The 25977-nt window shown below is 43.0% G+C and overlaps 2 protein-coding genes and 1 pseudogene across 3 annotated transcripts in view; all 3 read left to right on the forward strand.

The window, feature by feature from the left end:
* LOC310855850 (cationic amino acid transporter 2-like) overlaps positions 1-25977 on the forward strand; it is a 234442-nt pseudogene that overhangs the window by 151817 nt on the left and 56648 nt on the right. The gene's annotated exons all lie outside the window — the stretch shown is intronic.
* Positions 1-25977, forward strand: part of LOC310870958 (cationic amino acid transporter 2-like) — a gene marked incomplete at both ends in the record, with an annotated part of 46144 nt that overhangs the window by 3236 nt on the left and 16931 nt on the right. The gene's annotated exons all lie outside the window — the stretch shown is intronic.
* Positions 541-16543, forward strand: LOC310870966 (E3 ubiquitin-protein ligase TRIM35-like; the record flags this gene model as incomplete). The annotated part of the gene is made up of 2 exons (XM_083782370.1): positions 541-2036; positions 15162-16543. The coding sequence occupies exons 1-2, from the start codon at positions 689-691 to the stop codon at positions 16541-16543; spliced, it is 2730 nt and encodes a 909-aa protein (XP_083638496.1). The 5' UTR covers positions 541-688.

Here is a 25977-nt window from a genome sequence, read left to right on the forward strand (position 1 = left end):
CACACACACACACACACAGACGGAGTGCTGTTAAAGGGTTAATGTGAGGCGTACGGTTTGTTGTAAAGCACTTTGAACAGTCAAAGTTCACTCTGACACCTTAAGAACACAACCTTTTCATTCTGCTACCTTTATTGTCTGTACTAAATATAATAAATATAAAAGACCGTCCTTTCTCATTTAAACAATTCAATGTGTGGAGTATATACTGTGTGTGTGTGTGTGTGTGTGTGTGTGTGTGTGTGTGTGTGTGTGTGTGTGTGTGTGTGTGTGTGTGTGTGTGTGTGTGTGTGTGTGTGTGTGTGTGTGTGTGTGTGTGTGTGTGTGTGTGTGCGTGCGCACAGTACACCTGCATGTGTGGGTGTGCGCACTTTACCACAGGTCTGTCAAAGGCAGCTCCACCTCTTGCCTGACTCATAGTGAGACAGACGATCAGATTCACATTCAGATCAAACACACAACGACGTCCAGTGAGGAAGGACAGACTGTCTTTCCAAAAGCTACAGGAGTTAATACTGACCCAGAGCACTGGAACCTGCTGCTGACTCTGTCTGTCAACTGAATGGACTTTAACAAGAAACGGGACTCAAAGTGAAAGTAAACTTCAGGGAACATTCTGGAAGAGGGAGTGTTACCACGACTGACTGGCAGAGTTCCTTGTTGACTGCGTGAGCGAGTGTTTGTTAAAATGGCTTCCAAGTCGTCTCTCTCTGAAGAGGACTATTCCTGTCCTGTGTGCTGTGACATCTTTAAAGATCCCGTTGTGCTGTCCTGTAGCCACAGCTTCTGTAAAGCCTGTCTGCAGGACTGGTGGCGAGAGAAGACAATAAAGGAGTGTCCAGTTTGTAAGGCAATATCTTTGACGGATCGTCCACCTCGTAACCTGGCTCTGAAGAACCTGTGTGAGGCCTTCATACAGGAGAGACATCAGAGAACGTCAGCAGGCTCTGAGGATCTCTGCAGTCTGCATGCTGAGAAACTCAAACTGTTCTGTCTGGAATGTCAACAGCCAGTGTGTCTTGTGTGTCGAGATTCTAAAAAACACACCGGCCACAGAATCAGGCCCGTCGATGAAGCTGCTCTGGATCACAAGGAGCAGGTCCAGAAATCACTGAAGCCTTTACAGGACAAACTGGAGGTCTTTAATAAAACTAAAACAAACTACGATCAAACAGCAGAACACATTACGTTCCAGACTCGGCACACAGAGACGCAGATGAAGGAACAGTTTAAGAAGCTTCATCGGTTTCTACATGATGAAGAGGAGGCCAGGATCACCGAACTGAGGGAGGAAGAGCAGCAGAAGAGTCAGATGATGAAGGAGAAGATTGAGGGTCTGAACAGAGACATATCAACCATTTCACACACGATCAGAGCCATCGAGGAGGAGCTGAGAGCTGAACACATCTCATTCCTGCAGAACTACAAGACCACGATGGAGAGAGTCCAGCTCACACTGCAGGACCCACAGCCGGTCTCAGGAGCACTGATAGACGTGGCCAAACACCTGGGCAACCTGGCCTTCAGAGTCTGGGACAAGATGAAGGACATTGTCTCCTACACTCCTGTCATTCTGGACCCCAACACTGCCCATCCAGTATACACCCTGTCTGATGATCTGACCAGCGTGACATGGGGAGAGAGACAGAAGCTCCCTGACAATACAGAGAGATTTGACCAGCGCGGCCTTGTCCTTGGTTCTGAGGGCTTTAACTCAGGGAGTCACAGCTGGGATGTTGAGGTTGGAGACAATACATTCTGGCATGTAGGTGTGTTAGCAGAGTCCTTTCAGAGGAAGGGACTCACAGGGGGTCCATACTGGAGAATATACTTACATGCAGGTAAATACGGAGCATCCTCCTCTGAGTCATCCACTGTTCTCTCAGTGAAGCAGAAACCTCAGAGGATCAGAGTCCAACTGGACTGGAATGAAGGAAAGCTGTCATTCTGTGATCCTGATACTAACACACACATACACACCTTCACACACAGGTTCACTGACACACTCTTTCCATGCATTGGCACTGGTCCTGGTGGTACTCTGAAGATCTTACCTAGATCTGTCTAACTCTGGACATGATTATGATGATGATGATGATGATGATGATGATGATGATGATGATGATGATGAAGACGATAATTATATGATGATAAATTATAGATTGATGGAGCATCTTGATCAATCAATATTGGTAATAATGTGGGGGGCGGGAACCCCTTTTGGTGTTAGCATTATGTTATGCTTTAGCTATTGAAAAATAGCAGATCTACAAGCTCATAGCGCGCCACCGAGTGGCGCGCTACAAGCTTGTAGGTCTGCTATTTTTTTTTAATCGTAGAAGACATTTTTTTAATCTGATCTCAGGTCAAAATGGGTTAATAACCTGATGATATTACTGACCATGTTAATGCCAATTGATGTTGTTATAATATTGGGGTTTAGGTGTATAAATTAACCTGTTAAAGGGGAATACCACTCATTTTCAACATTTTTACTGTCATTAATATACCTTAGAGTTGTTGTGTGGAAATAAGTCTCCCCCCCCCCTCCCCCCCTCCTAGAACTGGAGGTCTGATAAAAATCATTAACATTATGAAGTACATCTTTGTGATGTCACTGAGATGTACTTCATAATGTTAATGATTTCCAGACCTCCAGTTCTAGGCAACACAGAATGGGGGGACTTTTTATTATTTCCACACAACAACTCTAAGGTATATTAATGACATTGAACAATGTTTAAAATTAGTTGAATTTCCCTTTAAGACCTGAAGCAGATACCAGTGTTTTCGTCGACTAAATCTAAGACGAAAAATGTCTGTCGACTACCTTTTTCACTGACGAAAACTAAATGGAAACTAAATGAAAACTAAGCTACATGTATGATGACTAAATATATTGACAATTGCGTCAACAAATAAAAAACTAAAGATCAAATATAAGTCATTTTACACTTGGTTGCATGCTGAAAATAGCAGATCTACAACTTGTAGATCTGCTGAATTGCCAAAGAACCAGGGTTACCTTCCGTAAAATAAAATAATAATTGTGGTGATGCATGACATGATCAAACTGTAATCATGTCTTTTACCATTCATGTAGCTCTACAACAAAGTTACGGCCATGACAGCAATGGTACAAAAACTGGTAAAAAAAAAAACATGAACGATATATAATATTAATCATATCCGGGTATTCGGTTTTCGGCAAAGAATGTCCCATTCGGTGCATGCCTAATCAGAGTCACGCTGAACTGGAAGAGAGGAAAGCTGTCACTCTGTGATCCTGATACTAACACACACACACACACACACACACACACACACACACACACACACACACACACACACACACACACACACACACACACACATAGTTAGGACATGATGATGATGAAACTATCAACAGTATAAAATGTAATATTAATCAATTGATGGCTATTATTAGGCCTACTATAAATTAAAACTAGAAATAATGTTGCGGGGTACTTATGTACGATATATGATACTTTTACTGTTCACTGTACTTTTTCGTTATTGTTTTATTTAGTGTGTAGAGAGGCATATGTACCTTCACTGTTGAAATTACAGATCTGAATGAAAGACATAATGTATAAGAATGATTTGTAAAATCAAATAAACATGATCTAACACACAACGTCGTTCAGTTGCATCAACATTGACTCCCACGTTTAAAACATTAAAAGTTATGACATTTTATATGACGCTGATCACAGGTCAGTATGTTAAATATTACACCCGTTTTATAGTCTATTTCTGCCTGATGTTTCTTCCAGTTAAAGCTGCACTACTATACAGTATGTAACTGTCCTTTATACCACAGATTTATTATACTATACAGTATGTAACTGTTCTTTTCTACCACAGATTTATTATACTATACAGTATGTAACTGTCCTTTATACCACAGATGTATTATACTATACAGTATGTAACTGTCCTTTTATACCACAGATTTACTATACTATACAGTATGTAACTGTCCTTTTATACCACAGATTTATTATACTATACAGTATGTAACTGTCCTTTTCTACCACAGATTTATTATACTATACAGTATGTAACTGTCCTTTTATACCACAGATTTATTATACTATACAGTATGTAACTGTCCTTTTATACCACAGATTTACTATACTATACAGTATGTAACTGTCCTTTTCTACCACAGATTTATTATACTATACAGTATGTAACTGTCCTTTTATACCACAGATTTATTATACTATACAGTATGTAACTGTCCTTTTCTACCACAGATTTATTATACTATACAGTATGTAACTGTCCTTTATACCACAGATTTATTATACTATACAGTATGTAACTGTCCTTTATACCACAGATTTATTATACTATACAGTATGTAACTGTCCTTTTCTACCACAGATTTATTATACTATACAGTATGTAACTGTCCTTTTCTACCACAGATTTATTATACTATACAGTATGTAACTGTCCTTTATACCACAGATTTATTATACTATACAGTATGTAACTGTCCTTTTCTATCACAGATTTTAACCTGGTTTCCTGCACAAGTGCTGACATTCTTTTTTATACCATTGAGCTAATAGAGCCGGCCTGCTTGCTCAGGGGATACGTTTAATTTAATCATGACTGGTCAGAATTAATGCCAGATCATGACCTTTGACACAACTTTAAATGTCTCAATAGAAGAACAGGGAGACAAAATACAAGCTATATAAGTTATATTGTATTTACACACTCTACCATACATAATTGTATACAGTACATTATTTTTGCATTAACCCATTTAGGCCTGAACTCAAAATTCCTAATCCTCCTATTTTCTGAAATATATATTTTCACTATTTTTCAAAAAATAGCAGACCTACAAGCTCGTAGCGCGCCACTCGGTGGCGCGATATGAGCTTGTAGATCTGCTATTTTTCAATATCCAGGCCTCTACCATACAGATTGTATAAGTTATATTGTATTAACACACTCTACCATACAGATTGTATAAGTTATATTGTATTAACACACTCTAACATACAGATTGGACAAAATGACAGTTTATTCAGTAAAAATAAGTTACATAGTGCCTCTTTAAGACGGCATGATATATTAACACATTCTCTGAGGTAGTAACCTATATTCTCCATACAACACATGCTTAGTATTAGAGGTGATATTCCTCGCTAACCTTAGGATGCTGTTATCATACGTGGATGTATAAAGTTTCTGAAGTTGTTGTTGTCCAACAATCTTTGAACAAAATGTTCAGTTGTTGCAGCAGTTGTGACTTTAGGGCTGCAGACAAACATCCATACCAGGTGGTACTACAGTACTGAAGAACACTCATATACTACTGTAGTATACTGTAGCTGTCCCAGCAATGGGTATTTTGGGATATTCTATTTTATTGCTCACCTTTCTGAAAATGTATATGTGAACATTATATGTGTGTTTATTTGGGTACATATGGTAAATGCATGGTGAGATAGCGCCATCTACTGTGCTCTGTATTTGTGGGCTGTCTGGTTCATGGGCAGGTTGAATTAGGCTCACCTGCTCTAATCACCTCATTTCAATCACCTGTTGGGTCTTGGGCATGTTAAGAGCAGAACAAACAGAGCAGAGGTAAAGAGAGGAGCTCTCTCATGTCAGAGAGTCTCCACAAAAGATAAGAAAGATAAGAAGAAAGAAAATACTATAAAAAAGAACAAGAACTTAACGGAACTCCTAAAAGTCTGTGCAGAAGGCGCATACGGTATGTTCCCAGTGTCTGTAAAAGTTATATTGCCATTGTATCGTGTATTTGTTTGTGTTTATTGTTTGTGTACATTTCATTGTGTTTATATAATACGGACATCAGGATTGACTGACAAGGACATTCATATTTCATGTTTCATTGTATTTAAAAGAATATTGTTATGTTTTTGTTGCAGTTTTTCACGGTTGTCGCTTAATTGGGATAAATAAAAAGCCCTCAGTGATATCAGTTGGGACGTTGTCTTATTTCTGCCACGGATGAAGATGGTTTAGGAGCAGTTACATATACTACTATTCATGGGATTAAATATGTTGATCTATTGAACCGAAGGTGAATTGATTGTGAGTCACCTCACCTCTCCCCTCTGCACTCTGCAGTGGCAGTCCTGTTGATTGGGAAGGTTCCATTAAGTTCTGCAGAGAGAGAGGAGGAGGAGGAGGAGGAGGGGTGTTTGATTCCAGAGCAATCTTATTTAAAAAGAGACTATAGTTTGTGTATGAATGGACGTCCGGAAATTCATGTTTAAGTTGGTTTGTTAAAACCTTCAGTAATGGCGTGTTAACTCATCGGCCTTGTGTTTGCTTATTGTGAGTTATCTGCTGTGATGTGATTTGGTATACGTCTCACTCCCTATAAAAGGGACCCTGCAGGCTGCAGGTTATCAGAGTCAGTTAGACCGTGGTTGACACTAACAGGTAACAGCCTGCCTGAGAGCTGCCATAGGGCCCTTTGGGAAGTAATGCTGCGTTCACATGGGATCAGGAAAACCAGAAGTCATTCTAGTGGACGGGAGCAGGACGGTAAAAACAGAACAGGCGTCAAAGTTAAAATATTTAATCTTTTTACCGTTCAATGTTCAAGGTTTCTTTATTTTGTCTCCCAAGGAAGAAATTTGTCTTGGACCCCAAGGACCCGCTCTGCAGCATACAGATACAATACAATACAATACAAGTCAACAAAGGCACACAGTGACCCGTACAACATTAAAAAACCACACACCAACATACCTAGTGCAAGAAAAAGAAGAACATCACCTCATAACCTTCGACCCCTACCCTGTCTGCCCTCTGCAAGGACTCTGTTGAGGAGTGTGATTGACAGAGGGACAAAGGCATGCTTGTATTTGTATTTGCACGCATGGACCTCATATCTCCTACCTGATGGCATTAGCCGATACTCAGGGTATAGTACATGGGAGGGGTCAGACACAATGTTCTTAACCTGTCCAATGGTGGCCTGCTCAAAGATGACCTGGGGGGTGATCGGAGGTGTAGACATGACCCATGATCTTCGCTGCCATTTTGGCTAATCTAAGGATCTCAGATTTGTGTTTTACAGTAATAGGTTTCCAAACCAACTGGTGATACCATACCTTAGAACTGACTCTATACTATCTCTATAGAAGATCAGCATTATGTTTCTACTCACACCAAAACGTCTGAGCCTACGTAGAAAATGAAGGCGTTGCACACATACTTGTCACATGACATGGGAGTGCCAGATTATATCACAATCAATGTGTTCCGTGCCGTCCAGCAGGTTTTGCCGTCTACCGCTTGCCTGATTCCATGTGAACGCAGCATAAGGGTATGGTCTGTTACAGCTTCTCGTCTGTGTAGCTGTTTTTCCATAGTGTTGTCTTGCCTGACTCCATGTGAACGCAGCATAAGGGTTTGTTCTGTTACAGCTTCTCGTCTGTGTAGCTGTTGTTCCATATAGTGTTGTCCTCAAAGTGTGTTTCTGTTTGTACAACTGTTATTTTGGCCAATCTTGTTTTCTTTTCGTCTTCGTCGAGGCTGCACGGTTGTATAGTGTGAACTGGACTGCTGGTGTTTGGTTGTATAGTGTGAACTGGACTGCTGGTGTTTGGTTGTATAGTGTGAACTGGACTGCTGGTGTTCTGAAAGGTGAATTAAACTCCCAAAAGGGCATTCTTGGACTCTTTGACTGTCTTTTTGGAGCCTTGACCGTTCGGCCAACTATCACAGAGAGATTAGACGTTTTCCCGGAGAGCCAAACGAGTGGAAATAGCAGATCTACAAACACAGTGTTGTGAGCTTCTAGAGCGGCCATTTTCACAGCATCCGTTTAATCCCAATTGTATCCTGCAATTTTAGAAACGTCCTTACATTGCCCTGCACAATGTAGAGTTTGTTGAGCCCATTATCATTAGGTTTAAAAGCATTTGAGCACTTTGTTGACGGCCCCTAAATTGCTCTGTTGCTGAATACCTATTATCCAATATAAAATGATCCTTACCGGCAAACCCTATTATCGACTGGCAGGACATTAAACATGTTCAGTGACTGTACCTGTCTGTAGAGTTCTAAGCTGCATGTGTACTGTATGTTTTGACAGGATACAGGATGTATGGAGGATGGAGATGACTGGAGATGACACTGGAGGACTCGTCCGAGGATCACTCTAGAGAGAGAGGGACTCTGTCTCTTTAACTGTTCCACAGTTTGACCCCATGGACATCACCTGTCCTACACAACTGATGACGTCCCCATGGACATCACCTGTCCTACACAGCTGATGACGTCCCCATGGACATCACCTGTCCTACACAGCTGATGACGTCCCCATGGACATCACCTGTCCTACACAACTGATGAGGTCCCCATGGACATCACCTGTCCTACACAGCTGATGACGTCCCCATGGACATCACCTGTCCTACACAGCTGATGACGTCCCCATGGACATCACCTGTCCTACACAGCTGATGACGTCGAGTAGAAGACGGCTCAAGGTAGGAACGTTTTTCATAATATATTTTTTGAGTGGTGCTAGCCACTCCTATGAACAGCTATATGTGTCCATCCGTATGTCTGTCCCTGTGTTTGCTTTCTTTGCTGCTGCTGCTTGTTGTAAGCCGTGCCGTAGGCCTATACTAATGTGATTCAACGTGTTTCTGTTATTTTGGGACCCAATAACCGGGTGGCTGATGTTCAGTGACTGTTTCTGGTCCTTGAATTGAAGGCTGAAGTGAATGTACTGTGTGTATGACTGTATGTTGAGTTGTATCTGTTGAAGGCAGTGAGTTGTGTAACAAGGAAGGAACATGCATGTTCACTTGGAATTGAAGATGATGAAGTGGATCTACAGTGTGTCTGTTGTGGCTGCTGTTGTTGAAGCTTAGGAGTGATTGGTTCATGACTGGCATGGTGGTGAAACCTATCACACACATTATATCACATATAAAGTCCTGGACTTTGATGTGTCTCATTATCTAGATATGGCTCTGTGTTATTACTTATTAAACATATCTAAACCAAAAAGTGTTCACAAATGTGACTGGTGGAATTAAACAAGTTATTATTATTATTTTTATTCATGGAAACTTTGTTTTGTTTGTTAAAAATAGTTACAATCATTAAAATAATATATTTGGAAATGCAGGACAAGAAAATAATAATAGAATCATAAGAATTGGTGCCAAAAATAACCCACGGCTTGGTAAACTTTACAGGACTAAGGTCTGACTAACAGAGCTGATGAGTTTATCATTCATGCCCTGATGGAGACTCTAAGGAGTCGAAACATGTTGGCTTTTTAAACTTTAGTACCCTGATTTTACATCTGTCCTCTCTCCTTTTTGAGCGGTGCCAAACCGCCCCAATGAGTGACCGAGTGTGTATGACTGTATGTATGTATCTGTCTGTCTGTAAGAGGCCTCAACAGCTGTGTATTTCTGACTGTATGTATGTAAGTATGTCTGTCTGAGTACGAGGCCTCAACAGCTGTGTATTTCTGACTGTATGTATGTAAGTATGTCTGTCTGAGTACGAGGCCTCAACAGCTGCAAACTCCGCTGGGTGACAATAAATGCACCGTGTCTCTGTATGTGTGTATGTACGTACGTCTGTAATCCACCTAACTCCAGAACCATTCGCCCCACTGACACTGACATTTTGACACACACGTTCCACACAGAGTGCAGTGTTCCACACCTCCACACAGAGTGCAGTGTTCCACACCTCCACACAGAGTGCAGTGTTCCACACCTCCACACAGAGTGCAGTGTTCCACACCTCCACACAGAGTGCAGTGTTCCACACCTCCACACAGAGTGCAGTGTTCCACACCTCCACACAGAGTGCAGTGTTCCACACCTCCACACAGAGTGCAGTGTTCCACACCACCACACAGAGTGCAGTGTTCCACACCTCCACACAGAGTGCAGTGTTCCACACCTCCACACAGAGTGCAGTGTTCCACACCTCCACACAGAGTGCAGTGTTCCACACCACCACACAGAGTGCAGTGTTCCACACCTCCACACAGAGTGCAGTGTTCCACACCTCCACACAGAGTGCAGTGTTCCACACCACCACACAGAGTGCAGTGTTCCACACCTCCACACAGAGTGCAGTGTTCCACACCACCACACAGAGTGCAGTGTTCCTCACCTCCACACAGAGTGCAGTGTTCCACACCTCCACACAGAGTGCAGTGTTCCTCACCACCACACAGAGTGCAGTGTTCCACACCTCCACACAGAGTGCAGTGTTCCACACCACCACACAGAGTGCAGTGTTCCACACCACCTCACAGAGTGCAGTGTTCCACACCTCCACACAGAGTGCAGTGTTCCTCACCACCACACAGAGTGCAGTGTTCCTCACCTCCACACAGAGTGCAGTGTTCCACACCACCACACAGAGTGCAGTGTTCCACACCTCCACACAGAGTGCAGTGTTCCACACCTCCACACAGAGTGCAGTGTTCCACACCTCCACACAGAGTGCAGTGTTCCTCACCACCACACAGAGTGCAGTGTTCCTCACCTCCACACAGAGTGCAGTGTTCCACACCACCACACGGAGTGCATTGCCATCGTTGAGTCTGTCGGACACATGGTTGTCCAGAACCGCCATGCAGGGCTGGACTGGGAAAAAAATTCGGCCCGGGCATTTTCGCGTGAATTTGGCCCAGATCGACCGGCCCACCACAACCAGACCAGACCAGACCGTCCCACCTCAACCAGACCAGACCAGACCAGACCGGCCCACCACAACCAGACCAGACCAGACCAGACCGGCCCACCACAACCAGACCAGACCAGACCAGACCGGCCCACCACAACCAGACCAGACCAGACCAGACCGGCCCACCACAACCAGCGCGCAGATAGCAGAAACTCTACCGCCCGCTCCGTCGCGGCACACACAAACAAACAAGCCCTGATACCACCACTTTTACAGAACAACATAAATGATACAAACCAACAGACAACTACACAACCCTTTGTAGAGGGTTTATTTGTCACTCACTGATACAGGTACAGTGAAATTATCATGATGGCAGAATGGCAGCACGCCCGGACCTTTCCTGGTGCCCCCCTACGGTCGCGGCCCACCGGGAAAATGCCCGGTATGCCCGGTGGCCAGTCCAGCCCTGGCGCCACGAAAGGCTCTGGTCAGGCTCTGTCAGTGTCTCCTCATCTGTAGAGTTCCCAGCCTCTGCTGCAGCAGAGGCTAATGACACACCTGTCATTTGATTTCTTAACCAGTCCACTTTTCACAGTCCGTTTGCTTCAGACACAGACAGATAAAACGGAATAAAACTACTTTCCCAACTTACATCGTTCCCAAGTAGGCTAACTATACCTGCAGCAAGCCAGCAGTGTTGTTAAGCAGCCAAGTACATTTAAGATTATTGCAAATAATTGCCATGTAAATTAGGGATGCACCGAAAGGGAAATTCTTGGCCGAAACCGAATACCGAATATCTGAATATGATTAATATTATACATCTTTGCTTTCATGGCAGTACCTTAACATTTTCTGCGGCCGAATATTCGGCGCATAGTATGTTTATACAGTAAAGAATAAATAATCTCTCAATCACCTGCTAATGACTGTGACACAGTCCTGTAGCTGAAAGGTCAGAAGGTCAGTCCTTGCAACCACAATGTTTCCAGACAGACAGGTCTAGTCCAGAATGCCACTTAAGCACTATATATACTTTGTTGTACAACAAATAGCGAAGATAGTGGACCTACAAGCTTGTAGATGTTTGGAAAATGTGAAAGCTTTAGAAAGCTTTTGCCTATAATGCCATGTTACTTAACACTTAACATACCTACACCCGCACAGTATAATTGGTATGAAGTGTAACTGAATATCACTCTTTTAGTATCCCCACTTAACCCATTAAGACCTGAGTTTGATTCTACAAATGTTATGTTATGGTTATGGCAAAACTTAACTTAAATAATAATCACTATTATGGATCCATAAAACATTTATTCAGCTCTTTTGAATGCATTCATTGCATACACTATTCCGTGATATATTTTCTGCCTTTTTGGGCCGAAACCGAATAGGCCGAAAATGCATTTTTATCCATTTTCTGCCGAATTTATTCTGCGGCCGAATATTCGGTGCATCACTAATTATTACTATTTTCACGAGCCTTGGTGGAACTGTGGGTTTGAGTGTTTATTTATAATGGTAGACTGGGTTGGGGTGGAGTTGCTTTGCATACTGCTGATCCGCTCTAGATCTAGACTGAAGTATCGGATGCAGCCTTAAACCGTCCGGAACACGGAACAACAACCTAAACTTGTAGGCCATATTGTGAGGTCCCTTTCGTTCAGTTTCGTTCCCGCGTCATCATGGGCACTACACATTCAATGCATGTTTTCATAGATAATACCCTTCTGGACTTTGGGTTAAAAGTTCTACTCATAATATCCTGCAGTATTTTGTCACAAGCCAGAAATGTATATAACCAAAGAAACGAAAATCTTGTTCTGCTGTTTTTGCTTGTAAAATGTGTTATATTGATTTTGGCAACACCAAATCTTTCTCAAATGTCATAAATACATATACCTAACATCTGAAAAGAGTACTGGTGCCTTAGTTTACTCATATGTGAATCTAGATCATGAAATGTAGCAAATTTGTTAATGAAAATGCTTCAACTTTAGTGATTGGCACATAGCATACACATAGTAAATTTAGCCAAAAGCTTATATTTCATACATAAAAATTGTCACAACCTACTGTGTAATGAAAGGTAGAAAAGAAAAGCAGTGCACCTCGGCCCACAAAGGCTACAAATCTATCAAATTGTTACCACACCCCCCTAAATTGAGTGGTTACTATACTTTGGTCCGACATACCATTGGTCCGATCGACTACCCCAAACCCTCACCCTAACCATAACCGCGAGCACGGGGCAGCACACCTAAACCTAACCCCAAACCCTCACCCTAACCATAACCACGAGCACGGGGCAGCACACCTAAACCTAACCCCAAACCCTCACCCTAACCATAACCGCAAGCACGGGGCAGCACACCTAAACCTAACCCCAAACCCTCACCCTAACCATAACCGCAAGCACGGGGCAGCACACCTAAACCTAACCCCCAACCCTCACCCTAACCATAACCGTGAGCACGGGGCAGCACACCTAAACCTAACCCCGACCCTAACCCTAACCATAACCGTGAGCACGGGGCAGCACACCTAAACCTAACCCCAACCCTCACCCCAACCACAACCGCGAGCACGGGGCAGCACACCTAAACCTAACCCCAAACCCTCACCCTAACCATAACTGCGAGCACGGGGCAGCACACCTAAACCTAACCCCAAACCCTCACCCTAACCATAACCGCGAGCACGGGGCAGCACACCTAAACCTAACCCCCAACCCCTCACTCTAACCATAACCGCAAGCACGGGGCAGCACACCTAAACCTAACCCCATACCCTCACCCTAACCATAACCGCGAGCACGGGGCAGCACACCTAAACCTAACCCCCAACCCTCACCCTAACCATAACCGTGAGCACGGGGCAGCACACCTAAACCTAACCCCGACCCTAACCATAACCGTGAGCACGGGGCAGCACACCTAAACCTAACCCCAACCCTCACCCCAACCACAACCGCAAGCACGGGGCAGCACACCTAAACCTAACCCCAAACCCTCACCCTAACCATAACTGCGAGCACGGGGCAGCACACCTAAACCTAACCCCAAACCCTCACCCTAACCATAACTGCGAGCACGGGGCAGCACACCTAAACCTAACCCCCAACCCTCACCCTAACCATAACCGCGAGCACGGGGCAGCACACCTAAACCTAAATAATGAATGCACAAAATCTCTGTACGTGCATACACACGTCCATCTAGTAGACGTATCTCAAAAATCGTCCAGCCGACCAACTTCAAACTCTGCATGTGCGTTGCTGCTGACTCCAGGTACATGTTTATGTCCGATGTCGAGTTGATTGGATATAGGTAGTTGTCCAGAACCACCTACAGTATGTACGCCCAATCGCCCATACATAGGTGTAACAGTATAGTATAGTATAGTTTAGCGGGGGGGGGGGGGGGGGCATGGTTTGGTGGCATGGATCTAAGATCTAAGAATCTTTCGGGCAGACTGCAGTATGTGAGACTGCATGGTTGTCTGTTCAGAGGTGCTGGTGTACATCACAGGCGCTCCCCAGGGCTCAGCGCTGTCACCTTTCCTGCTCACCCTATAGACGAATTACAGCTACTTTAAATGCTTAGCATACTAAGCATACTAAGCATCACTGCTTCGTCTCAACCATTACTCAATGGCTCTGCGGTCTCAGATATTTTGACATTCTGTTTTTTTTTTTTTTTTGGGAATGTTGCCACTGCTGTTGGAGCAGCCATAAACTAAACGGGTTCATCTCGATGTTTTGGGCATCTTTGTAATGTTAGTGTTAGTAAAAAAGCAGGTAAAAGAGTAACGTTTGAGGCAGACTAACATCAGTCACTCTGCCGTTCACTGTAGTAGAAGAGGTGCGCCTGGTGAGAGTTTAAACCAGCTATATGTCGAGTCCGCCTAAAGGAAATATGTAAGCTGCGACCATGAGACCCGTTTCTGAATCCGTCTATAAACATCTGACATCTGCGTGTGTGTGTGTGTGTGTGTGTGTGTGTGTGTGTGTGTGTGTGTGTGTGTGTGTGTGTGTGTGTGTGTGTGTGTGTGTGTGTGTGTGTGTGTGTGTGTGTGTGTGTGTGTGTGTGTGTGTGTGTGTGTGTGTGTGTGTGTGTGTGTGTGAGAGAGATAGAACCTGTGCAACAGGTCTGTCAAAGCTCCACCCCTCACCTGACTCATCTGAGACGGTAAGATTGCACTTCGGATCAAACGCACAACTTCCAGCGAGGAGGACAGACTGTGTTTCCATCCACAGCTACAGGAGGGAATAGTGACCCAGACCACTGGAACAACCTGCTGCTGACTCTGTCAACTGAATGGACTTTAACAAGAGCCTGCACGATTCACTGCGAAAGTAAACTTCAGGGAACATTCTAGAAGACAAAGTGTTACCACAACTGACTGGCTGGATTTCCTGTCTTGAGCAGAGTGTTTGTAGCTTTACTGAAAAGGCAAAATGGCTTCCAAGTCGTCTCTCTCTGAAGAGGACTATTCCTGTCCTGTGTGCTGTGACATCTTTAAAGATCCCGTTGTGCTGTCCTGTAGCCACAGCTTCTGTAAAGCCTGTCTGCAGGACTGGTGGCGAGAGAAGAGAATACAGCAATGTCCAGTTTGTAAGGCAATATCTTTGACGGATCGTCCACCTCGTAACCTGGCTCTGAAGAACATGTGTGAGGCCTTCATACAGGAGAGACAGAGAACGTCAGCAGGCTCTGAGGATCTCTGCAGTCTGCATGCTGAGAAACTCAAACTGTTCTGTCTGGAATGTCAACAGCCAGTGTGTCTCGTGTGTCAAACTTCTAAAAAACACACCGGCCACAGAATCAGGCCCGTCGATGAAGTTGCTCTGGATTACAAGGAGGAAGTCCAGAAATCACTGAAGCCTTTACAGGACAAACTGAAGGTCTTTAATAAAACTAAAACAAACTACGATCAAACCGCAGAACACATTACGTTCCAGACCCGACACACAGAGACGCAGATGAAGGAACAGTTTAAGAAGCTTCATCAGTTTCTACATGATGAAGAGGAGGCCAGGATCACCGAACTGAGGGAGGAAGAGCAGCAGAAGAGTCAGATGATGAAGGAGAAGATGGAGGGTCTGAACAGAGACATATCAACCATTTCACACACGATCAGAGCCATCGAGGAGGAGCTGAGAGCTGAACACATCTCATTCCTGCAGAACTACAAGACCACGATGGAGAGAGTCCAGCTCACACTGCAGGACCCACAGCCGGTCTCAGGAGCACTGATAGACGTGGCCAAACACCTGGGCAACCTGGCCTTCAGAGTCTGGGACAAGATGAAGGACATTGTCTCCTACACTCCTGTCATTCTGGACCCCAACACTGCCCATCCAGGATACACCCTGTCTGATGATCTGACCAGCGTGAGACGTGGAGAGAAACAGAAGCTCCCTGACAATCCAGAGAGATTTGACCAGAGAGGCCTTGTCCTTGGTTCTGAGGGCTTTAACTCAGGGAGTCACAGCTGGGATGTTGAGGTTGGAGACAATACACACTGGGAAGTAGGTGTGTTAGCAGAGTCCTACCAGAGGAAGGGAGACACAGCGGGTCCAGGCTGGACAATATACTTACGTAAAGGTAAATACGGAGCACTCTCCTCAGAGTCAGACACTGTTCTCTCATTGAAGCAGAAACCTCAGAGGATCAGAGTCCGACTGGACTGGAATAAAAGAAAGCTGTCATTCTGTGATCCTGATACTAACACACAAATACACACCTTCACACACAGGTTCACTGACACACTCTTTCCAGTCATTTACACTGGTCCTGGTGGTCCTCTGAAGATCTTACCTAGATCTGTCTAACTCTGGACAATGTATGATGATGATGATGATGATGATGATGAAGATTATGATGATGATGATGATGATGATGAAGACAAAGACGATAATTATATGATGATGATAAATGATAGATTGATAGAGCATCTTGATCAATCAATATTGGTAATAATGTTAACATTAACCCATTTTGGGCGGGAACCCCTTTTGGTGTTAGCATTATGTTATGCTTTAGCTATTAAAATAGCAGATCTACAAGCTCATAGCGCGCCACCGAGTGGCGCGCTATGAGCTTGTAGATCTGCTATTTTTGAAAAATCGTAGAAGACATTTTTTTTAATCTGATCTCAGGTCAAAATGGGTTAATAACCTGATGATATTACTGACCATGTTAATGCCAATTGATGTTGTTATAATATTGGGGTTTAGGTGTATAAATTAACCTGTTTAAGGGGAATACCAATCATTTTCAACATTTTTACTGTCATTAATATACCTTAGAGTTGTTGTGTGGAAATAAGTCCCCCCCCCCCCCCCATTATGTGTTTCCTAGAACTGGAGGTCTGATAAAAATCATTAACATTATGAAGTACATCTTTGTGATGTCACTGAGATGTACTTCGTAATGTTAATGATTTCCAGACCTCCAGTTCTAGGAAACACAGAATGGGGGGACTTTTTATTATTTCCACACAACAACTCTAAGGTATATTAATGACATTGAACAATGTTTAAAATTAGTGGAATTTCCCTTTAAGACCTGAAGCAGATTCTACCAGTGTTTTCGCCGACTAAATCTAAGACGAAAAATGTCTGTCGAATATCTTTTTCACTGACGAAAACTAAATGGAAACTAAATGAAAACTAAGCTACTTGTATGATGACTAAAACTAAGACTAAATATATTGACAATTTCGTCAACAAATACTGAAAATAGCATACTGAAAATAGCAGATCTACAACTTGTAGATCTGCTGAATTGCCAAAGAACCGGGGTTACCTTCCGTAAAAAAAAGAAGAATTGTGGTGATGCATGACATGATCAAAATGTAATCATGTCTTTTACCATTCATGTAGCTCTACAACAAAGTTACGGCCATGACAGCAATGGTACAAAAACTGGTAAAAAAAAAACATGAACGATATATAATATTAATCATATTCGGGTATTCGGTTTTCGGCAAAGAATGTCCCATTCGGTGCATGCCTAATCAGAGTCACGCTGAACTGGAACAGAGGAAAGCTGTCACTCTATGATCCTGACACACACACACACACACACACACACACACACACACACACACACACACACACACACACACACACAGAGTTAGACATGATGATGATGAAACTATCAACAGTATAAAATGTAATATTAATCAATTGATGGCTATTATTAGGCCTACTATAAATTAAAACTAGAAATAATGTTGCGGGGTACTTATGTACGATATATGATACTTTTACTGTTCACTGTACTTTTTCGTTATTGTTTTATTTAGTGTGTAGAGAGGCATATGTACCTTCTCTGTTGAAATTACAGATCTGAATGAAAGACATAATTATGTATAAGAATGATTTGTAAAATCAAATAAACATGATCTACCACACAACGTCGTTCAGTTGCATCAACATTGACTCCCACGTTTAAAACATTAAAAGTCATGACATTTTATATGACGCTGATCACAGGTCAGTATGTTAAATATTACACCCGTTTTATAGAGTCTATTTCTGCCTGAGGTTTATTCCAGTTAAAGCTGCACTACTATACAGTATGTAACTGTCCTTTTCTACCACAGATTTACTATACTATACAGTATGTAACTGTCCTTTTCTACCACAGATTTATTATACTATACAGTATGTAACTGTCCTTTATACCACAGATTTACTATACTATACAGTATGTAACTGTCCTTTATACCACAGATTTACTACTATACAGTATGTAACTGTCCTTTTCTACCACAGATTTATTATACTATACAGTATGTAACTGTCCTTTATACCACAGATTTACTATACTATACAGTATGTAACTGTCCTTTTCTACCACAGATTTACTACTATACAGTATGTAACTGTCCTTTTCTACCACAGATTTATTATACTACACAGTATGTAACTGTCCTTTATACCACAGATTTACTATACAGTATGTAACTGTCCTTTTCTACCACAGATTTATTATACTATACAGTATGTAACTGTCCTTTATACCACAGATTTATTATACTATACAGTATGTAACTGTCCTTTATACCACAGATTTATTATACTATACAGTATGTAACTGTCCTTTTATACCACAGATTTTAACCTGTTATTTTATACCATTGAGCTAATAGAGCCGGCCTGCTTGCTCAGAGGATACGTTTAATTTATTCATGACAGGATTGATTCTGACTGGTCAGAATTAATGCCAGATCATGACCTTTGACACGACTTTAAATGTCTCAATAGAAGAACAGGGAGACAAAATACAAGCTATATAAGTTATATTGTATTTACATACTCTACCATACATAATTGTATACATTATTTTGCATTAACCCATTTAGGCCTGACCTCAAAATTTAAAAAATAAATCTTCTAAATCCTCCAATTTTCTGAAATAAATATTTTCACGATTAAAAAAAAATATAGCAGACCTACAAGCTCGTAGCTATGAGCTTGTAGATCTGCTATTTTTCAATATCCAGGCCTCTACCATACATATTGTATACATTATTTTGCATTAACAAACTCTACCATACAGATTGTATACATTATTTTGTATTAACACACTCTACCATACAGATTGGACAAAATGTGTTTATTCAGTCAAAATAAGTACATAGATAGTGCCTCTTTTAGACTGCATGATATATTAACACATTCTCTGAGGTAGCAACCTATATTCTCCATACAACACATGCTTAGTATTAGAGGTGATATTCCTCGCTAACCTTAGGATGCTGTTATCATACGTGGATGTATAAAGTTTCTGAAGTTGTTGTTGTCCAACAATCTTTGAACAAAATGTTCAGTTGTTGCAGCAGTTGTGACTTTAGGGCTGCAGACAAACATCCATACCAGGTGGTACTACAGTACTGAAGAACACTCATATACTACTGTAGTATACTGTAGCTGTCCCAGCAATGGGTATTTTGGGATATTCTATTTTATATATGTGAACATTATATGTGTGTTTATTTGGGTACATATGGTAAATGCATGGTGAGATAGCGCCATCTACTGTGCTCTGTATTTGTGGGCTGTCTGGTTCATGGGCAGGTTGAATTAGGCTCACCTGCTCTAATCACCTCATTTCAATCACCTGTTGGGTCTTGGGCATGTTAAGAGCAGAACAAACAGAGCAGAGGTAAAGAGAGGAGCTCTCTCATGTCAGAGAGTCTCCACAAAAGATAAGAAAGATAAGAAAATAATATAAAAAAGAACAAGAACTTAACTGAACTCCTAAAAGTCTGTGCAGAAGGCGCATACGTTATGTTCCCAGTTGTTCTGTTTGTCTCTGTAAAAGTTATATTGCCATTGTATCGTGTATTTGTTTGTGTTTATTGTTTGTGTACATTTCATTGTGTTTATATAATACGGACATCAGGATTGACTGACAAGGACATTCATATTTCATGTTTCATTGTATTTAAAAGAATATTGTTATGTTTTTGTTGCAGCTTTTCACGGTTGTCGCTTGGGATAAATAAAAAGGCCTCAGTGATATCAGTTGGGACGTTGTCTTATTTCTGCCACGGATGAAGATGGTTTAGGAGCAGTTACATATACTACTATTCATGGTATTAAATATGTTGATCTATTGAACCGAAAGTGAATTGATTGTGAGTCACCTCACCTCTCCCCTCTGCACTCTGCAGGGGCAGTCCTGTTGATTGGGAAGGTTCCATTAAGTTCTGCAGAGAGAGAGGAGGAGGAGGAGGAGGAGGAGGAGGAGGGGTGTTTGATTCCAGAGCAATCTTATTTAAAAAGAGACTATAGTTTGTGTATGCTTGGACGTCCGTAAATTCATGTTTAAGTTGGTTTGTAAAAACCTTCAGTAATGGCGTGTTAACTCATCGGCCTTGTGTTTACTTATTGTGAGTTATCTGCTGTGATGTGATTTGGTACGTCTCACTCCCTATAAAAGGGACCCTGCAGGCTGCAGGTTATCAGAGTCAGTTAGACCGTGGTTGACACTAACAGGTAACAGCCTGCCTGAGAGCTGCCATAGGGCCCTTTGGGAAGTAATGCTGCGTTCACATGGGATCAGGAAAACCAGAAGTCATTCTAGTGGACGGGAGCAGGACGGTAAACAGAACAGGCATCAAAGTTACAATATTTACATTTACATTAAGCAAGAACAAAAAGCATGGGAATACATCACATAAAAGCATTTATCATGACACATGCGTAAGCTAAGAAAGTATAGTGTTGTCTTGCCTGATTCCATGTGAACGCAGCATAAGGGTTTGTTCTGTTACAGCTTCTCGTCTGTGTAGCTGTTGTTCCATATAGTGTTGTCCTCAAAGTGTGTTTCTGTTTGTACAACTGTTATTTTGGCCAATCTTGTTTTCCCTCTTTGTCGAGGCTGCACGGTTGTATAGTGTGAACTGGACTGCTGGTGTTTGGTTGTATAGTGTGAACTGGACTGCTGGTGTTTGGTTGTATAGTGTGAACTGGACTGCTGGTGTTTGGTTGTATAGTGTGAACTGGACTGCTGGTGTTTGGTTGTATAGTGTGAACTGGACTGCTGGTGTTTGGTTGTATAGTGTGAACTGGACTGCTGGTGTTTGGTTGTATAGTGTGAACTGGACTGCTGCTGTTTGGTTGTATAGTGTGAACTGGACTGCTGGTGTTCTGAAAGGTGAATTAAACTCCCAAAAGGGCATTCTTGGACTCTTTGACTGTCTTTTTGGAGCCTTGACCGTTCGGCCAACTATCACAGAGAGATTAGACGTTTTCCAGGAGACCCAAACTAGTGGAAATAGCAGATCTACAAGCACACAAAATGAGTCGCTCCGCACAGTGTTGTGAGCTTCTAGAGCGACTATTTTCACAGCATCCGTTTAATCCCAATTTTAGAAAGGTCCTTACATTGCCCTGCACAATGTAGAGTTTGTTGAGCCCATTATCATTAGGTTTAAAAGCATTTGAAAATACAAATTACAGATCAAGTTGAGCACTTTGTTGACTGCCCCTAAATTGCTCTGTTGCTGAATACCTATTATCCAATATAAAATGATCCTTACCGGCAGCCTTATTATTGACTGGCAGGAAATTAAACATGTTCAGTGACTGTACCTGTGTCTAGAGTTCTAAGCTGCATGTGTACTGTATGTTTTGACAGGATACAGGATGTATGGAGGATGGAGATGACTGGAGATGCTGCTGGAGGACTCGTCCGAGGATCACTCTAGAGAGAGAGGGACTCTGTCTCTTTAACTGTTCCACAGTTTGACCCCATGGACATCACCTGTCCTACACAGCTGATGACGTCCCCATGGACATCACCTGTCCTACACAGCTGATGACGTCCCCATGGACATCACCTGTCCTACACAGCTGATGACGTCCCCATGGACATCACCTGTCCTACACAACTGATGACGTCCCCATGGACATCACCTGTCCTACACAGCTGATGACGTCCCCATGGACATCACCTGTCCTACACAGCTGATGACGTCCCCATGGACATCACCTGTCCTACACAGCTGATGACGTCCCCATGGACATCACCTGTCCTACACAGCTGATGAAGTCGAGTAGAAAACGGCTCAAGGTAGGAACGTTTTTCATAATATATTTTTTGAGTGGTGCTAGCCACTCCTATGAACAGCTATATGTGTCCATCCGTATGTCTGTGCCTGTGTTTGCTTTCTTTGCTGCTGCTGCTTGTTGTAAGCCGTGCCGTAGGCCTATACTAATGTGATTCAACGTGTACTATTTCTGTTATTTTGGGACCCAATAACCGGGTGGCTGATGTTCAGTGACTGTTCCTGGTCCTTGAATTGAAGGCTGAAGTGAATGTACTGTGTGTATGACTGTATGTTGAGTTGTATCTGTTGAAGGCAGTGAGTTGTGTAACAAGGAAGGAACATGCATGTTCACTTGGAATTGAAGATGATGAAGTGGATCTACAGTGTGTCTGTTGTGGCTGCTGTTGTTGAAGCTTAGGAGTGATTGGTTCATGACTGGCATGGTGGTGAAACCTATCACACACATTATATCACATATAAAGTCCTGGACTTTGATGTGTCTCATTATCTAGATATGGCTCTGTGTTATTACTTATTAAATGTATCTAAACCAAAAAGTGTTCACAAATGTGACTGGTGGAATTAAACAAGTTATTATTGTTATTTTTATTCATGGAAACTATTTGTTTTGTTTGTTAAAAATAGTTACAATCATTAAAAAATATATTTGGAAATGCTGGACAAGAAAATAAAATCATAAGAATTGGTGCCAAAAATAACCCACGGCTTGGGAAACTTTACAGGACTAAGGTCTGACTAACAGAGCTGATGAGTTTATCATTCATGCCCTGATGGAGACTCTAAGGAGTCGAAACATGTTGGCTTTTTAAACTTTAGTACCCTGATTTTACATCTGTCCTCTCTCCTTTTTGAGCGGTGCCAAACCGCCCCAATGAGTGACCGAGTGTGTATGACTGTATGTATGTATCTGTCTGTCTGTAAGAGGCCTCAACAGCTGTGTATTTCTGACTGTATGTATGTAAGTATGTCTGTCTGAGTACGAGGCCTCAACAGCTGCAAACTCCGCTGGGTGACAATAAATGCACCACGTCTCTGTATGTGTGTATGTACGTACGTCTGTAATCCACCTAACTCCAGAACCATTCGCCCCACTGACACTGACATTTTGACACACACGCTCCACACAGAGTGCAGTGTTCCTCACCTCCACACAGAGTGCAGTGTTCCACACCTCCACACAGAGTGCAGTGTTCCACACCTCCACACAGAGTGCAGTGTTCCACACCTCCACACAGAGTGCAGTGTTCCACACCTCCACACAGAGTGCAGAGTTCCACACCTCCACACAGAGTGCAGTGTTCCACACCTCCACACAGAGTGCAGTGTTCCACACCTCCACACAGAGTGCAGTGTTCCACACCTCCACACAGAGTGCAGTGTTCCACACCTCCACACAGAGTGCAGTGTTCCACACCTCCACACAGAGTGCAGAGTTCCACACCTCCACACAGAGTGCAGTGTTCCACACCTCCACACAGAGTGCAGTGTTCCACACCTCCACACAGAGTGCAGTGTTCCACACCTCCACACAGAGTGCAGTGTTCCACACCTCCACACAGAGTGCAGTGTTCCACACCTCCACACAGAGTGCAGTGTTCCACACCTCCACACAGAGTGCAGAGTTCCACACCTCCACACAGAGTGCAGTGTTCCACACCTCCACACAGAGTGCAGTGTTCCACACCTCCACACAGAGTGCAGTGTTCCACACCTCCACACAGAGTGCAGTGTTCCACACCTCCACACAGAGTGCAGTGTTCCACACCTCCACACAGAGTGCAGTGTTCCACACCACCACACGGAGTGCAGTGTTCCACACCACCACACGGAGTGCAGTGTTCCACACCACCACACGGAGTGCAGTGTTCCACACCTCCACACGGAGTGCAGTGTTCCACACCTCCACACAGAGTGCAGTGTTCCACACCTCCACACAGAGTGCAGTGTTCCACACCTCCACACAGAGTGCAGTGTTCCACACCTCCACACAGAGTGCAGTGTTCCACACCTCCACACAGAGTGCAGTGTTCCACACCTCCACACAGAGTGCAGTGTTCCACACCACCACACAGAGTGCAGTGTTCCACACCTCCACACAGAGTGCAGTGTTCCACACCTCCACACAGAGTGCAGTGTTCCACACCTCCACACAGAGTGCAGTGTTCCACACCTCCACACAGAGTGCAGTGTTCCACACCACCACACAGAGTGCAGTGCCATCGTTGAGTCTGTCGGACACATGGTTGTCCAGAACCGCCACGCAGGGCTGGACTGGGACAAAAATTCGGCCCGGGCATTTTCACGTGAATTTGGCCCAGACCAGACCGACCCACCACAACCAGCGCGCAGATAGCAGAAACTCTACCGCCCGCTCCGTCGTGGCACACACAAACAAACAAGCCCTGATAATACCACCACTTTTACAGAACAACAATGATACAAACCAACAGACAACTACACAACCCTTTGTAGAGGGTTTATTTGTCCCTCACTGATACAGGTACAGTGACATTATCATGATGGCAGAATGGCAGCACGCCCGGACCTTTCCTGGTGCCCCCCTACGGTCGCGGCCCACCAGGAAAATGCCCGGTATGCCCGTTGGCCAGTCCAGCCCTGGCGCCACGAAAGGCTCTGGTCAGGCTCTGTCAGTGTCTCCTCATCTGTAGAGTTCCCAGCCTCTGCTGCAGCAGAGGCTAATGACACACCTGTCATTTGATTACTTAACCAGTCCACTTTTCACAGTCAGTTTGCTTCAGACACAGACGGATAAAACGGAATAAAACTACTTTCCCAACTTGCATCGTTCCCAAGTAGGCTAACTATACCTGCAGCATTCCAGCAGTGTTGTTAAGCAGCCAAGTACATTTAAGATTATTGCAAATAATTGCCATGTAAATACTACTGTTACAAACTGTAAATACTGTATGATGAAATGTGTACAGGTGCTTCCTTCTCCCAGGAGAAGGAAGGGGAAGTCTGCATTTGATTTCATCAACTAAAACCATGATAAAAAAAAAACATCTACCATTTTTATCACTGACAAAACGAAATAAAAGCTACATAAAAACTAAGTTATGATGACTAAAACTAAGACTAAATAAATGTACAATTTCGTCAATTGATAGAAACTAGTCTTCCATCACAAATCATACAGGCAGAAATTAAAGAAATATTTCCCTGTGCCTTTTTCATATGGGCACACAACACCACACCAATGTCATCTCATGCATCACACACACAACGACAGAGAGGGGTAGGAGCTTCATCCAAAATGTGAAATAAATTATACACATTTTGTAATTTGTATACGACACAGAACCCTTAACTGCTCATGAAGAGCAGGCAGGTGACTGGAGTATACTGTCTCTGTTTATGGTGTGTACTGTACAAGGGTTAATGAGATACGGCGTACTGTACATTGTAAAACACTAACTTCCCCCATTCTGTTCACTCTCTCGTTCCCTATACGACAATTTACAATTTACAATTTAGGCATTTAGCAGACGCTCTTAATCCAGAGCGACTTACATTTAGGCAAGAACAAAAGCATGGGAATACATCACATAAAAGCATTTATCATGAAACATGCGTAAGATAAGAAGGTAACAGTGGAATATCTATATGGTGAAACTATACATACACTATACATAATAAACTATACATATTCACTACTAT

This window comes from Protomyctophum parallelum (genome assembly GCF_964188405.1).
Source record: "Protomyctophum parallelum genome assembly, chromosome: 1".
NCBI classification, from domain to species: Eukaryota; Metazoa; Chordata; class Actinopteri; order Myctophiformes; family Myctophidae; genus Protomyctophum; species Protomyctophum parallelum.